This window comes from Colletotrichum chrysophilum, assembly GCF_026319265.1.
Source record: "Colletotrichum chrysophilum strain AFK26 chromosome Unknown scaffold_33, whole genome shotgun sequence".
Lineage (NCBI taxonomy): Eukaryota > Fungi > Ascomycota > Sordariomycetes > Glomerellales > Glomerellaceae > Colletotrichum > Colletotrichum chrysophilum.
In genome coordinates, this window is record NW_026517320.1 from 288,620 (window position 1) to 303,749 (window position 15,130).

General features: G+C 56.0%; 5 protein-coding genes across 5 annotated transcripts; 3 read left to right on the forward strand and 2 right to left on the reverse strand.

The window, feature by feature from the left end:
* Nucleotides 1-410: 410 nt before the first annotated feature.
* RPL36 (60S ribosomal protein L36) lies at nucleotides 411-1,141 on the reverse strand (the record flags this gene model as incomplete). Its single annotated transcript, XM_053177990.1, has 3 exons — nucleotides 411-573; nucleotides 667-767; nucleotides 1,085-1,141. 3 exons carry the CDS (start codon nucleotides 1,139-1,141, stop codon nucleotides 411-413), a joined length of 321 nt encoding a protein of 106 aa, XP_053038110.1.
* Nucleotides 1,142-2,614: 1,473 nt separating this feature from the next.
* On the forward strand, nucleotides 2,615-3,212 carry COL26b_005135 (uncharacterized protein; the record flags this gene model as incomplete). The annotated part of the gene is made up of 2 exons (XM_053177991.1): nucleotides 2,615-2,976; nucleotides 3,038-3,212. The coding sequence occupies 2 exons, from the start codon at nucleotides 2,615-2,617 to the stop codon at nucleotides 3,210-3,212; spliced, it is 537 nt and encodes a 178-aa protein (XP_053038111.1).
* A 923-nt stretch (nucleotides 3,213-4,135) lies between these two features.
* COL26b_005136 (uncharacterized protein) lies at nucleotides 4,136-5,392 on the forward strand (the record flags this gene model as incomplete). Its single annotated transcript, XM_053177992.1, has 1 exon — nucleotides 4,136-5,392. One exon carries the CDS (start codon nucleotides 4,136-4,138, stop codon nucleotides 5,390-5,392), a length of 1,257 nt encoding a protein of 418 aa, XP_053038112.1.
* Nucleotides 5,393-10,018: 4,626 nt separating this feature from the next.
* COL26b_005137 (uncharacterized protein) lies at nucleotides 10,019-11,379 on the forward strand (the record flags this gene model as incomplete). The annotated part of the gene is made up of 4 exons (XM_053177993.1): nucleotides 10,019-10,033; nucleotides 10,426-10,775; nucleotides 10,856-10,943; nucleotides 11,017-11,379. The coding sequence occupies 4 exons, from the start codon at nucleotides 10,019-10,021 to the stop codon at nucleotides 11,377-11,379; spliced, it is 816 nt and encodes a 271-aa protein (XP_053038113.1).
* Nucleotides 11,380-12,316: 937 nt separating this feature from the next.
* Nucleotides 12,317-13,009, reverse strand: COL26b_005138 (uncharacterized protein; the record flags this gene model as incomplete). The annotated part of the gene is made up of 1 exon (XM_053177994.1): nucleotides 12,317-13,009. The coding sequence occupies one exon, from the start codon at nucleotides 13,007-13,009 to the stop codon at nucleotides 12,317-12,319; it is 693 nt and encodes a 230-aa protein (XP_053038114.1).
* Nucleotides 13,010-15,130: the final 2,121 nt, after the last annotated feature.

Below are 15,130 nucleotides of genomic sequence, written 5' to 3' on the forward strand. Positions count from 1 at the left end.
GATGTAAAGCATCTAGCGCTGCTCTGTGCGGACGGTGCGCGGTATCCATGGGCGGAGTTTAAGGCTTAGAGGGATGAGACCAATGCTTCCGATGATTTAGCATGTAGAGAGGCAATCATATCATACAAGTCACATCGCACAAGCGAGACCGAGCTCATGAAGTAGCAAATCGAGGCAGCAACGGGCTTGCTTGAAATTTTGGTATTTGTCGTGAAGCTGCAATGCTATCCCATGATGCAAATGCAGCAGCCTTCATCAGAAACCGTGAGGAAGCTTTCCCGGGAAAGAGACCACTTTTGTGACCACACGCCTTATACCCATTTGATACTTTTGTTGCCCAAAACGGACCCCGATAAAAAATTTGCCGTAGTGCAGCACAATAAACCCGATTTTGATTTGATTTGTTCCGTTTAGTGACCGACACGGCGGGACTCAGCGATGACGCGGGTCATCTCCTCGACCTTTCTCTTGGCACGGCCGAAGGTACCGAGCCTCTTCTTGGCGAGCTTACGGGCACGCTTGTCCTTGGAGTTGCGGAGGAGTTCGATGACACGGCGCTCGTAGGGAGCGAGGCTGAAGAGGGGAGTGATGATTAGCAACCGTGTTGCATGAATTGGCAGACAGTCGTCCGCCAGACTACTAAAATGGGGATTATGGTGAACTTACCCGGCAACCTCCTTGACGACGTCACGGACGAAAGAGGTGCGCTTGCTGAGGTGGCCCTTGGTGCGGGAGACACGGGGCTTGACGACGCGAGCGGTGGTCTTCTATATTGGGGGAAATCACAACCGGTCAGCGTCCATCTTCTGCAGTAAAAGCGAGGGTGCTCGCTCCCCTCGTGGAAGAGAGGGTATGATGTGCAGAGATCCTCCACGAGGTGAGACGAAGCGGTGTCATGTATCCTTCAGAGAATTATTCTCTTCCTCCTCTTTGCTCTCGATCGATGTTCACTCCTTGTCCTCATGAGAATCCCCCTCCCCTTTCGGAGACAAGTTCTTCTTCAAGTTCTTCGGAAGTCGATCGATCGAGAGAAAATCGGGGGACGCGAAAATCCTCTTCAGGTCGGGATTGCGAGGCGACGTACGTGACCGTGGTTCAGGCCAGTGGCCAGACCAGTGCGGGCGGGGGCTTCCTTGGCCATCTTGATGCTGCTGATGGACGGTTGGGTTGTCGGGTTAGTATTGTCGTGGTGGTCAAAGATCAAGAGGCGTCCCTCCGAAAAAAAAGTTCGGGGTGGAATCGAAATTCCGCGAGTGGGTTTGTGTGGTCACGTGCCTTGGGGTTTGGCGAACAGATCTGGCCGCTGCCTGCTGCACTGCTGCGGGGTCTGGCTGGCTGGCTTGCTAGCTATCGCCGATGATTTCTGATTGGTCCGTTGGCTATCCAGATGCAAGTGAGCATCCTTAACAGATTCAGCTGGTTGATACGCATACATGTGTTAAGGTTCAGCGACCTTGTTCTAGACGGTCTCTCAGTGCTGTTGTCGCTTCATCTCACCGACTTTCCACATGGACCAACACTCTTTCGGGGGACAAATTTAGATACAAGTCTATCGAATGCTGTGCCTCGACTGAAGGCGACGATTCACCGCATGCAGCTCGTATCTGCCCTCGAGCGTAAGAGCCTCCGCGAGAAAACCCACTGCCAGTTCAGCATGGTTGCTTCTTCCAACATGCGTGATTCCCGAATCGGCAAGGAGTCTGCCGTGGAAAGAGCCGCGCGTTGGCGCCTTGTCAATCAAGCATTTTGGTCTCCTGCTGCCCTGTTCTACATCTAAGTACGGGTATCTTATTTCGCGGACAGCCCAGCCCCCAACCTCTCAGCTTCCAGTCTCCAGCCCCTTGAACACCGCCTCCCAACAATGCCGTCCGAATCATAAATGGCGGAGAGTGAATTGGCCCATTCAGCCAGGATTTGGCCTTTACCCAAAAGGGGGGCCGAAAGAGATCAACATCAGCAAGGACGTTGGAAGGTCCTGCTTGTAAGGATGCCATGCTGGGAAACATGAAACACCCAGCGGCCAATCAAGGCTGAGCGGCTCCCCTGGACCAACTGCTAAACGACCAACGGACGCAACGCTGAGCTTGCGGCGTGTAATGCAAGCGAGCATCAACCTCCTCTCCCTCCTCGCCCTGTGCTCCATCTTTAATGACGGCAGTGCTTGCTGTTTCCCCTAAACTGGAGTCATGCTCGTCCAACCCCTCAACTCAGCCATTCCCGTAGGCACGGCCGGACCGGATGATTGCATCAGGATCTGCAGAGAGCTTGCGCGCCTCTGGAGATGTTTAGCCATGCTCATCCCTCCCGGGCCCCTGAAGAAGTCTGCAAGGCACGCAGCAACGCTAGGGCAGCGGGAGGGAGATCTTTCTGGGTCTGATCCTGCGAGTAACCAATTCGTATTTAAACGTGAAGCTAGCTACGTAGTTGGAAGGACCTGACCGCGAGGATCTGCCTGGGATTTGTTTATAGACCACCCTGCTTGCTGCCTTTCCACGCTCCATCGTTCATCCAAACTTTTCGTCTCTTCTATCCTAAGCTTGACATCCTTCACTTGAGGCTCATATCTCCATCTCTTGAACCCCAGCTAGATACTATACACATACCACCAGTCATCATGAAGTTGTCCCTCCTCTTTGCCGCCGCCCCTGCGGCCCAGGCCATGGTCTCTTACATGGCAGCGGTCCCGGACTCCGTCATGGCCATGGCGGACGCAGGCAACTGCAACCTGCCGGACGATTTCCAGATCCAGAACTTTGCCGCCCAGTCTGCGGACGGCCAGACGGCAGATTCGCTGGACTTCACCTTCAACGACGACAGCACCACCCTCAACACGCCATGCCACCTCAACGCCTCTTCCGTGCCGGTATCAGGCGACGGTCGCACGCCAAGATATAGCTGCGAGAATTCGATGGTGCAATTTATCTGGCAAAACAACACCATCACTGTGATCGAGAAGGTTTGCCCAGGCGATGATGGGTAAGTGACTTGATGAGGACCTGCCTGGCAGCTCTCGCGCAACAACTAAAGCCACCTACAGCGCCGCCGATTATGAGGCATCCGGAACGGCATCCGTTCCTCTCGTATGCAACGGCACCGCCAGCGGAGTGTCTGCGCGGTCGCACAGGCGTGCCAGGAGAGCCGTTGCATGCACATCCAACTCGGACGACATCCGAGCGAAATTCTTCAGCATCCAGCCCGTACCCAGCAGTTAAGAAGGGTCACGTTGAGATGAACATTAAAAAAAGCAAACAGCCAGAATGGGAAAGATGGAACAGACGCTGAGGCCTGGTGATCGAACCTTGGCATGAGATTTGACGTATGAACCTAAGAGGAACAGGGAGGGCCAACATACTCTTCCCCCCGAATCACGATGAGACGAGAAGACTTGTCCGACGACACAACTGTACTTGACGAAAATAGAACAATCAATAGACTTCCCGCCCACCTGAGTGAGCATCCACCTTAACATTCGCATGAGACTGCTGAAATGAATTTCCCCAACGAGTTGGGCAGGTGGGCTTTTGAAGGGGGGAGCATTACCATGCCGGCTAGATGCGTCTGGCAGCACACTTTCGCGGGGCAAAGCAGTCCAACCCCAGGCTTTTCCCCAGCGGGCTTCCAGGGACCGACGCACTCTGGACCAACCATACGTCGGCAATCGTCGCTTTGGCGCGCCTCCGCATTCCCACTCAACGGGAAGCTGTCTCGTCCTTTTTTTCTGCATGGCCGTATGACCTCACCACGCTCACCTCACGAGATCAGTCTGAGACGTCGGTATCCTGTCCTGCTGCGTCGTCGCAGATCCTCCCTCCACGACGCAATTTCCCTTTCCAAGCAGCACGCTCACAATGTGCAGTCGCCATCATGTGTGCTTGGAAGGTCAGGTATTGACGGGCTTTGCTTGACCGTTCTAACGTGGTCATCGTCGCTTCGGTTGCCCACCTGCTCTTTCGACCCCATTCCTACCTATTGTTGAGCTGCGTTTTATAATTATCTACGCCCATTCCCCGGCATCGTTGCATCGAGTGGCAGACCCCCCCGCGCAATGTCTCGCGGCCTCGATCATCATCAACCACAGCCTGCACTTCATCAAGACACTTGAAAGACACCACAGATCGATTCCGCGACCTTCGCGATGCGACGTCCGCTCCAGCTCGCGCCGTTGTTCGGCTTTCTAGCCACCGCCACGCCCACCGAACCCTCGCAACAACACCCCATCCTCGGCCTCGATCCCGTCACCGCGAATACTCCCCCAACGATATCCGTCGACCTATTCCGCTCCCTCGAACGCACCTCCCGCATCGTCGACATAACCTACTGCGTCGGCACCTCGGGCATCTCGCGGCCCTTCTCCTGCGTATCGCGCTGCAACGAATTCCCCTCCTTCAACCTAGTCACGACATGGAACACGGGCGTCCTGCTGAGCGACAGCTGTGGCTACATCGCCGTCGACCACGGCGTGCGCCGCCCGGGCGATGAGGACCGCTTCGAGGGCGAGGTCGGCGACAAGGCCATCATCGTCGCCTTTCGCGGAACGTACAGCATCACCAACACCGTCGTGGATCTCAGCACTATCCCGCAGGAGTATGTCCCGTACCCGTCGCCAGACGACGGCGATGAAGAGCCGCCGCGTGAGCACCGCTGCCAGGACTGCACCGTGCACATGGGGTTCCTGGCGTCATGGCGGCAGGCGAGGAAGCTCGTGCTGCCGGAGCTGAAGAGGCTGAGGGAGGAGTACCCCGATTATCCCGTGCACCTGGTCGGGCACAGTCTCGGCGGAGCGGTGGCGATGCTCGCGGCGTTGGAGATCAAGGTGTCCCTCGGATGGGATGATGTCATCGTCACGACGTTTGGGGAACCCAAGGTTGGCAATCAGGGACTCTGCGATTACGTTGACACCGTCTTCGGGCTTGACAAGGAGGATGAGGAGGAGCGGAACGCGATGAACAGGACCTACCGTCGCGTGACGCACGCTGGTGACCCCGTGCCGTTGCTGCCGTTGACCGAGTGGGGATACAAGCCGCACGCCGGCGAGTTCTACATTGCAAAGTCGGAGCTGTCGCCGTCGATAGAAGACGTGTTGGTTTGCCGCGGCGACAGCGACTCGAGATGCATCACGAAGGGGGACGGCGGACTATTCGAGTCCACAGCGCGAGATCTAATCGAGGAGGCGGGTATGGGTAAGGAGGACGGGGAAGAAGTTGAGACGGAGAGGTCATTGAGGAAGAGACTCCCGGGCTTCCCGACGCCGCTCAAGCTCTGGCAGCTGTTCTTCGCTCACAGGGATTACTTCTGGCGGCTCGGGCTATGCGTCCCCGGCGGCGATCCGGCTAACTGGGGGCGGGACAAGTACGGCGGCGGACACGGCGGCGTAGCCTCGGATGAGCTTTAGTCGCGGGAGGCGGTTCTTTGGCGCAGACATGGTTTTTCTCTGGCTTGCACTTTTTCAGCGGCGCTTGTAACGCGATACTGTATGGGCAACTGTATGATTGGCTGTAACGGAACGATGAAAAAAAAAAAAAAAAAGGCAATTAGGCGTCTGGTTGGGCCGACGGGCGTTTCTTTCTTTCCTCTCGTCCTCAGATACCTGGGATTCGTAGCATTTGAGGTTGTAACAGAACACGATCAAATTCCCTCAGCAGTCCTTTTTGGCGTAGTTCTGGACTTGAATCGCGGAAGACCCGAGGCGTGGCCCAAGTCAGGTCTCCGCCGGGAGTGCGAATCAGCAGCTGGAGGGGGAAAGGACGGCATCCGGTGGGCTCATTACTCAGTCAAGGTAGTAAGAGGGCGCGGGCGCATTTCGCCACTTGGGCACGAAGTCATCGTCGAGAGAGAGCAGAATGGGCCTGACGAGATGCAAGGTCTAGGCCGTTGGTAGGCCACGCTATTTTTGCGTCCACGATACGAGAAAAAAGAAAAGAAACTGGCCGGCTTGCTTCTGGAGGGCTTCCAGCAGTCATATCTCTCCACGGGTTCTAGAAAAGCTGAGCTGCAGTTCCTCTCGGCGTTGAAGTGGGGGTTGGCCGAGACACGCACGACACGGGTTCAACGAAAGAAGCTGTGGCCACGCGAGAGACGGAGTACCATTTTACCTCGTCAGCAGCAGCAGCAGCAATATGTGGGCGCGCCGGGAACAGCAGGCCGGGTGGATTCGAGTGGCCCTTCACGTTGAATTCCTCGCGGACTTTTCGGTTTCTACATACTGCGCGCGGTCCTCGGTACCGTGGACGGAGACTTTTTTTTTTTATCTTGATGCTTCCCCCTCCCCCTCGTCTCCAGTGAGTGATCATACGCTGGGCTGCTGGAAAGCAACACCAAAGCTTCCATTGGGGCTTGTTCGCATGAATCTTTGGACCTATAGCCCAGGTCAAGGGTTCATGCCACTTGAAGAAAGACGGGATGCCGGGGTAGCGAAGGAAGATGGGAGGGGTAACTCAAAGCTGTACCCCCGTCCTCCTCTCCCCTCGTGTTAAGCAAGTCGAGGTAAAAAAGGGTAGGGCTTGGAGAAGGAGCCTGGCACTGCCAACGCACACAGGTGTCTCTGTTGGGTTGCGGTGGTCGGGATCGCGGAAGATTTTCTGGTTTGGCGCTGCGACTTGAACAAGGCCTGGGAGGATGCCACGCGATAAGGCGACCCTTGGGACCTATTGGGCGGCTGCGAGTCGCCTGTTCGACCCGAATGCATGGAGGGGGAGGGGGGAGATCCTGCCCATGGGCGGTGCTGGATGTGAGTCACTGATGTGTGTGCGCTGTGATGGCCGGCAGCGACGTTGGAGGGTGGGAGGGACGAGGAAGAAAAATTGGGATGAAAAGGGGTGGGATGGGCCAAGAGATCAGAGATCAGAGGTTTAAAGTGTGTGAGATCATCAGAGCTCCCGGTCTGGGCCGGCCAGGCGGATGTCTAATCGGTTGCTTGTCGCCGTCTCGTCGCTGCCGGGTCTGAAGCAGAGATGACATCTCAATCTTTGACGTTTCACTCACTGGGATGCCTGTGAGGGGAAGAGACTAGAGAGAGACACGGCCGGGGATGACGGGTGATGCGTTGATCGTATGGATGGCATCTCCACCACCCCAGGCTTGAAACCGGTTTCTTTGGGGTCAAGATCGAAAGCACGACAGCAAATTTGATGAACGATCGGGTATTTTGCGCCGCAGTACACGAGCAGGCGCGAACAACTGGTGGGCAAAGAGGTTTCGTGCATGACACGGCACTGCCCTCTTAAGAAGCATGCGGACCAGCAGCATGAGAGATGCAGAGAAGGCCGCCGCAAGAGCAGGGTTGGCGGTCGAGAGGGGCCGTTGTGGTTGGACGGCTCGCCGGGTGGGATCGTGGCTTAGTCGGCCGAGTGGCTGCCTCCCCCGGCATCAGAGCGCCGGTCTGCGAGACGGGCATCGAGGACAGAGGCGCGCTTGTTTGAAGTCATTGGCCACGAGAGAAGACGCCTATCCGGAATTCGACATGAGCAGGCGATGCGCAACACTGTCTCTCGTGATATTTGTTTGCCATGGGAGTCTTTCCAATGATCGGAGCTACCGCCCGTTAGATTGTTTCCCGGGGTCCGTTGAAGCTCATAATATCGTCTGTTTGTCCGCTTTGGCGAGCAGTCAATTTCCCTTGATCCGCACCCGTGATATAACCAAGATGTGCCTCCAGATGGACGAGGTGCGCACGAGTCGAAACGAATGGCAAGGTCGATAGTGAGTCACAGGTTTGGCTGTGCTTGTTTGTCATTGAGTTCGAGACAACCTGGATGAGGCGCTGATCCGAGACAACATTGGATGGCATTCGACATTGTACATGTCAATCATCCCCCGGATTCCCAGGTTTGGTGGGAGATGAGCCGTGCAGGAGATTCTCAAGACCAGGAATTCCCGAGGTACTGGTGGAGAGATGACGGGCAATCTGGAGGGGCATTTTGGCGTAATTAGCAGCAAGAAGTCCAGGAACCCGGGAGGACTTCCATCGATTGTACGTCAGCAGGCCGACTGGCAGCCTAATGAGTCCATGTGTCTGTGCAATGTCGACTTGTGTCGCTGAAGGTTACGCCATCGATGTGTTCAAATGTTGGGTTGGGCAGAGGTGAAAATGACAGTGAGGACGACAGCCAGCACCAAAACCCAAGCAAGCATGAGCAAGCAAACCCTGGCTTCTCACTGGCTCAAGGGTCCTCGCGGCTTCCAGACCCACCTCTACCTTCCCTCACGACGTGGGTGCTGGTGCTGGTGCTGTCAGAGTGTGCTGCTTCCCCGCTCTTGCCTCACCACACACCCTGGTTGTACGTATCTCGCACCTGCTGCAAAAATGTGCTTTTTTTCCTGTCTCGTGATTCCCCCCTCTCTCTGGTGATTCTCTCTTGTTCCAGGCAAATCTACGCAACAGTGTTCGCTGGCCTGTTCCTGATGACACCCCCCACCCTCTTGCTCTTGTTGCTGTGCTGTGTGCTATGCTGTGCAGTGCTGCGCTGGCTCATCCACCAGCGAACGCCGCCCAGCACATGTTTCAGTTGAGCACACCCAATGGAAGCAAATGACCTTGGCCTGGGTTATCTATGGCCCCCTCCGAAGGCTCAAGTTGAGTCGCCCATTTCTTTTCTTTAATTTGATGTTGGAGATGTGACTTTGGTAAGCTCAGGCTCGGGTCAAGGCGGCCTCAATCATCGAGAATAGCTTGGAAAGTACCTCGGGACAGTGGTGGCAGGTGTAGAAGCCCACTGTCCGGTAACAACGGACCTGAGATGTTTACATAGTAACTCTCAGGACCCGTCAGTATTGGATGCGAGGTCTCTTTGATAAGCAATGTCATCATGCCGCAAGCTTTGCATGGCCTGCCATGTAGCTTCTATATGCCTTGCTTGGCCCCTTTTGCCGGCTGACGGGCCACTTGTAGACTTGGTGATACGGCAGGGCAGCTTTGCCTTTGAGCTTCGATGAGGCTAAACCCAAGACTGCTCGCCAAAGGGACCTTCACCACATGTGCTAATTCTAATTTGCCATGGCGTCCCCGTCGAGTTCCATACCCCTCGACCTCCCTGCCCCTTCTTCTGAGGTAAGGTAGCCACAAGGGAAGAGCTCAGCCGGCTTCCGGTGGAACAACGTCGGTCAGGTAGACAAAGTGAATTGCACCAACCCAGCAGCAAATATGAAGAGAATTGCAGCCTCAGCGAGCTCACAGAGGACCAAAACCCCCGCTCCGTACTCCTTGCCAGCCCATTCACTCTGCCCGTACCGTCCTAGTAAACTTGGGCCCAAGGTACAGGCGAGCCTAGCCCAGCCCAGCGCCCCGTTTCTCTTGCCCTCCCGCCAAATTGGAACCTGCCCATGGCCCCCATGCCCTGGACCAGGACCTGAACCCCCCGAGCCCCGAGAGCCTGACCAGCAGCGAGCTGGGTATGTAGGGCAGCCCACCAGCTCACAGAAGGGGACGTGGTGGGGCGTAGCAGCGGCAGGTGAGGCCAGCAGACTGGACAGGACAGCCGACCAGCAGTGGGCATACCTTCTGGATAGCACCCTCGAAACGGCAGGGTATCTTTGGAAGAACGAGAGAAAAGGAAAAGTACCCAGGTGAATTGAATAGTAGTGGAGGTACAACGGTGAAGGGACGGCACGGCACCGCCGCCCCAGCGACGGCCCCAATCTGAGAGAATCAGAGGAAGGAGCGACCTGAGGTAAGGTAGTGACTTGGGTTCTTGCCTTTTGGGGGGAAGGGGGACTTGGGAACTTGGACCAACCCGACTAAAATCTTCACCTGCTGCTGGCCTCGCACCTTCGCACCTCGCAACTTCCCTCTGAGAGAGACTCCCCCTCCCAAAATAATTCGTCACACGTAAACACACCCTCCGCCTTCCTCCCTCTCCCACACCACACCTTTTTCTTTCTACAACACCAAAACAAAGCCGCGTCTCCATCTTCCCCCAACAACCCGACGCACGCCTACAGAATATCCTTTCTCAACCTCTGTTATCCCCTTTCCACCCACTCTCTACCTAATCGCAACATCCTCAAATAACCACAGCTCAACATGTCTTCCGGCGATGTAAGTAACATTTCCCCACGCTGCCCAACGCCTCTCCAAAACCCCTCCGCCCCTCGTTGCCTGCCTGTGCTACGCCAGCAACCACCACGATACCATCCTCGATCCGCCGCCCATTCCGCGCGTCGAATTTTGGCACAGATCCCGAGGTTCAGGATCGGAATGGCTGGCATCTGGCCTCTACTGGCACTCTATGCCTTTCCCTTACCCCAAAACACCTCATTGCTGCTATCCCCGACAGGAAATGATGCTGACTTCTGCCCCTCTTCTAGCGTGAAAGGTTTGTGACGAACTGCCTCCTCCTCGGCGATGGGCTACCACCATCAAATCACACCACCCCTTATGCCGGGGGGATCTTGCGCGCAGCTTTTTACTGACATCCCTACTGCAGCAAGACCTTCCTCGCTCGCCTTTGCGAGCAGGCCGAGCGCTACGATGAGATGGTCGGTTACATGAAGGAGGTCGCCAAGCTGGGCGGTGAGCTGAGCGTCGACGAGCGCAACCTCCTCAGCGTTGCCTACAAGAACGTCGTCGGCACCCGCCGTGCCTCCTGGCGCATCATCTCCTCCATTGAGCAGAAGGAGGAGAGCAAGGGTTCTGACAAGCACGTCGGCACCATCCGCGAGTACCGCACCAAGATCGAGACCGAGCTTGAGCAGGTCTGCCAGGATGTCCTCGACGTCCTCGACGACTCCCTTATCCCCAACGCCCAGACCGGCGAGTCCAAGGTCTTCTACCACAAGATGTACGTTTTTCGATGCCACCGCCACTTGCATCCCGTATCCGCTCTTGCCCCGGAACTAACCGCTGTGTCCCACAATGCAGGAAGGGTGACTACCACCGCTACCTTGCCGAGTTTGCTTCCGGCGAGAAGCGCAAGGGTGCTGCCACCGCTGCCCACGAGGCTTACAAGGTGAGAATACACCTATTAATGGTTTCATGCACCCTCGAGAGGACATATTTATTGACTTGCCGCCTTTATGCAGAGCGCTACCGATGTCGCTCAGACCGAGCTCACCCCCACTCACCCCATCCGCCTCGGTCTCGCCCTCAACTTCTCCGTCTTCTACTACGAGATTCTGAACTCCCCCGACCGTGCTTGCCACCTGGCCAAGCAGGCTTTCGATGATGCCATCGCCGAGCTCGACTCCCTCTCCGAGGAGTCCTACCGCGACAGCACCCTCATCATGCAGCTGCTCCGTGACAACCTCACCCTCTGGACCTCTTCCGACAGCGGTGACGCCGAGGGTGCCGCTGCTGGCACCGCCGATGCCCCCGCCGAGGAGAAGAAGGAGGAGGCCAAGGCCGAGGAGCCCAAGCCTGCTGAGGAGACCCCTGCTGCCTCCTAAGTTCTGTCTTACCCTGATACCACACCATCTCGGTTGACGACACGACTGAGATGGCTCGCCTACTCGGTTGGTAGGTCGCGCCTCACGCAGACCTGCTGATACCCGGATTTGACCAGCATGTTTCAGCTGGCTGATGATATCTGCGACTCGCGTTGGGGATCTTGGCACAAGGGGGGGCTTTTGGGGATTCGGACGCGGAGAAAGGAATAATGCGTGGCATGAATCCCTTTTTTGATTCCTTGGATTCAACCTAGGTCTGGAACGGTCTCCTTCACAAGAGACTTGGGAGGATTTGAGGACTCTCTTACTTGGCAGCTAACTACCAACCTTCCTCTTCTTCAAACCCCACACCCAGGGCCATGCTCCTTTTGTTCATCAGCGCGAATCCTGCTTTAACCCCATGTGCTGGATGGTTTACGGCTGTCTTGTGTTCTCTTTTCGGTTTTCCTCATAGTGGTCCTTACGTCGTTGCGTTTTCTCGGGGAGTGAGAAAGTGTTTACCCCCCAATGCCCCTGTCTATTCAGTCTACAAAGACGAAAAAGAAAATAACAAATGTTCATCAACTATTGTGTTCTGTGGTGGTGAGATGAATGTGTGAAATTTGTGTGCGTACGTGGCTTGACATGTGATCAAAGGATTGCTGACAAGCTTGATTGACAAAGGCGATGATATAGTGCACACAACTCCGTGCCTTCTTGTGAGCACTCACATTTGCGAGACGATGGACTTCAACAAGGATGCAGAAGGATAAACAAAATGGTATTTCCCAAGCTGGTCCGTTTCTATACCAATTACCAGTATATCAATACAAAACGCCAGACACCGCCCTGTTGTGTTTCGTCATCTTTGACTTTGGGTTGCGTAATTACAAGCCTTCCCTCGCCCATTAATGTAAATTGTATCATATGTGCTGTACTCGACAGCAGCATCAGCTCATTAGTTGCGATGTGACCTCACAAGCAACCTCTGGGCACGACGAAGCCTTGCTTGCTTCTCACCAATCACGTCCCCGGACTCGACGTCGTCCATGGCGGCGGCTTCAGCTTCCGCCTCGGCTTCCGCGATGGCGGCGGCGGCCTTGTTGGCACCGGCCAGGTGGGCGACGGTCGCGCGGCGGTACATGCTTGTTGCCTCGTCGGCGGCCCGTGGCGGGAGGGGCCCGTTCTTGCCGCCGCCGCCGCTGCTGCTCCCGCTGATGCGGCGAACGAAGTTGCGCATGCCGCGGAAGATGGCGTGGTTGCCGTGCTTGGTGCGGAAGAGCATCAGGCTGCCGCGGCGGTCACCGAAGGTGCCGCCTCCGAGCAGGCCTCCGGAGTGCTGGATCTCGTCGAGGTAGGCGGAGGAGGGCTCGAGACCCATTGCTGAGGGGGCGCCGAGGCGGGAGCATGTCGGGCAGTAGGTCGGCTGGGAGGGGAGGATGTCGCCGCGGGGGAAGGAGAAGGCGTCGCCCAGGCCGCTCCCGCCGGCGGAGGATGAGGAGGATGAGGCGGAGAGGGAGATGTTTGTCGAGGATTGAGATGCGGCTGGGGATGTTGGCGGGCAGGTGCAGAGGGACGCTGAGGCTGCGACCTCCTCGCGCCAGATCTGGATGCGCATCTGCTTTGAGATGGACGGGTCGTTGAGAGACATGGTGGCGGTTGGTTTGTGAGGAAGACACGGGTGTGAGTGGTGATGTGAATCGACGGGGTTGTGAGTGGTGTATAAACGACGTGCGGTGGTTATTTCTCTTGGGCCGTCTTGAGTTTCCAGAAGACGGCGACGGGTAACGTAAAACGTGCTCTTGGATAGTAAGACCGTGAGAGTGGTGCGTGGCTGGCCTTGCTCTGTTCGGTGTTGGTATATTGGACGAGAGGGCCTTTCTTCTGCTTCCAAGACCGAGGAGAGGTTGGTGCTCGTCGAAGGTTTGCTTCAAAACTAGGTGTAGTCGTCTGAACCGTGTGTGTCGACAACGTTTGTCTGTCCGTTCCCACGTTGCGGCGGTTGGATACTGCTTGTCCCCAAAGGCTATTTGGTATAGTATGTGAAGAAGAAAGAGGGAAAAGAAGGAGGCAGTGATGCAGGTGAAGATGTCGAAAGGGGGGTGTGTAGGTTATTAGAATCAAGATGGGCTTAAGGTCTTGGTTGGGGCACGGGACCAGGTTTCTGGATGAATGGTTGCCGCGCCTTTGAACTCGGGCAGCTTTGCCTCTAGCTTGGTATCTCCTTTCTCATGTGCTTCGGTTACTTGTTGTTGTGGTCCTCCAAGAGTATTTAGTCGGCGCCAACCCCGGATTCTGGTGACCCTTCGGAAGGATGAGCAGCGCGGCAGTAGTGGCAGCAACGGCAGCTGTAGCTAACAGAACAAGGATGAGAGCCAAGACTTGGAGGTGTGGTATGTTGGTCCGGGAAGATTGAGGGGGAATGGATGGATAGGTGACGAGTTTAGAGAAAGAGAAGAAAGAACTCGAGGTTGGTAAACGGTATTGTCAGAAGATGAATGGACTGTGTGTGTGCGTGTGGTTTTTTTTGTGTGGAGGGGACGAGTCAAGGCTCGAGTTCGTGTCATCCGGTCTTGCTAGTAGGTGCAGATTCTCTTGCGATGGGTGGGAGAACGGATCCTAGCGAGACACCTACGGGCGTATGAAACAGAAATGAGATACAGCAGCAGCAGCAGCAACAGCAAGAAGCAGGAGGATGAGTGTATGCAATGTATCCTGCCCGTCAAGTGTGCATGAGTGAGCCGAAATATCGTGTCAAGAAAAAGGTCTGGAAACGCCCGCTAGAATGGAAGGAAGAAGAAAGCGTCGCAGTCAACGGGGGGCTTGTGACTGGGTGGCAGGCGCGGTAGTTCCCAGGCAAGGGGGGGTAGCAGTTGGTAGCCCAAAGGGCGGTGATCCGTTCAAGCTATGGCGTTGGGTGATGATGGCTGGTGTGGTGTAGTTCGATGCAGGTCTCGCAAGGAAAAAACAAAACAAGTCAACAAGGTCGACGAGAGGCGTCGCGAGAGAAATAAAAACGATTAAAGGCTGGCTGGCTAGGCTGGACTGGTGGGGTGGCTTGGCAATAGCAAGTGTGTTGTGTCGTCGTTGTGGTCGTCGTAGGCGTCGTTTCGTTTCGAACCGAACCTGTCCGTCTCGTCTGTCGTTCGGCCCTGGAGTGAAGGCAACAAACCCTGCAGATATTTTCCCGCCAAGCTCGGATTGAGGGTGGTAGTGGAGGTGGATAGATCGGCAGGTGATTAAGCAGATAGGTCAGGCCGTGGGAGCAGAAGAGGGAACGGCATAGGCCCTTTTCAGAATTAGGTGTGGTGCTGGTTTCCTTTTAGGTTGATAAGGCGTGGTTTGGAAGAAAAAAGATGGGACGGGTGTAAGACGAGCCGGTTGACACTATGTGCTGGTGAAGCAGACCGGCTCTCGCGCCGCTTGCAAGCGAAGAAAGATTCTGGCGAGTCTCAAGTCGTGGTGAAAGGATGGATGAGAACGTACCGCTATGCGCTTGCTGCTTGGACGTTGCTGGTTTGGGGATCGCGCTGGCCCCGCGATCGGCAGGTGTTCACGTCCCTATCCCGGTTGACTTCTGGGTGGGTTTTTAGGTGAGGTTTGTGGAACCCCTGGACTGCGCTGGTCTGCCGCAACCGGAAGACGAGATGGAGCCAAGTCGAGGTTCACGCAGCACACTGGAGAGTGGAGAGAAAGGCACAGGAAGAGAGTCTGGTGGATGGTGCGGCGGTGCGGTGCGGCGCGTGCAACGACTCGGGGTCACCCTGTTGGT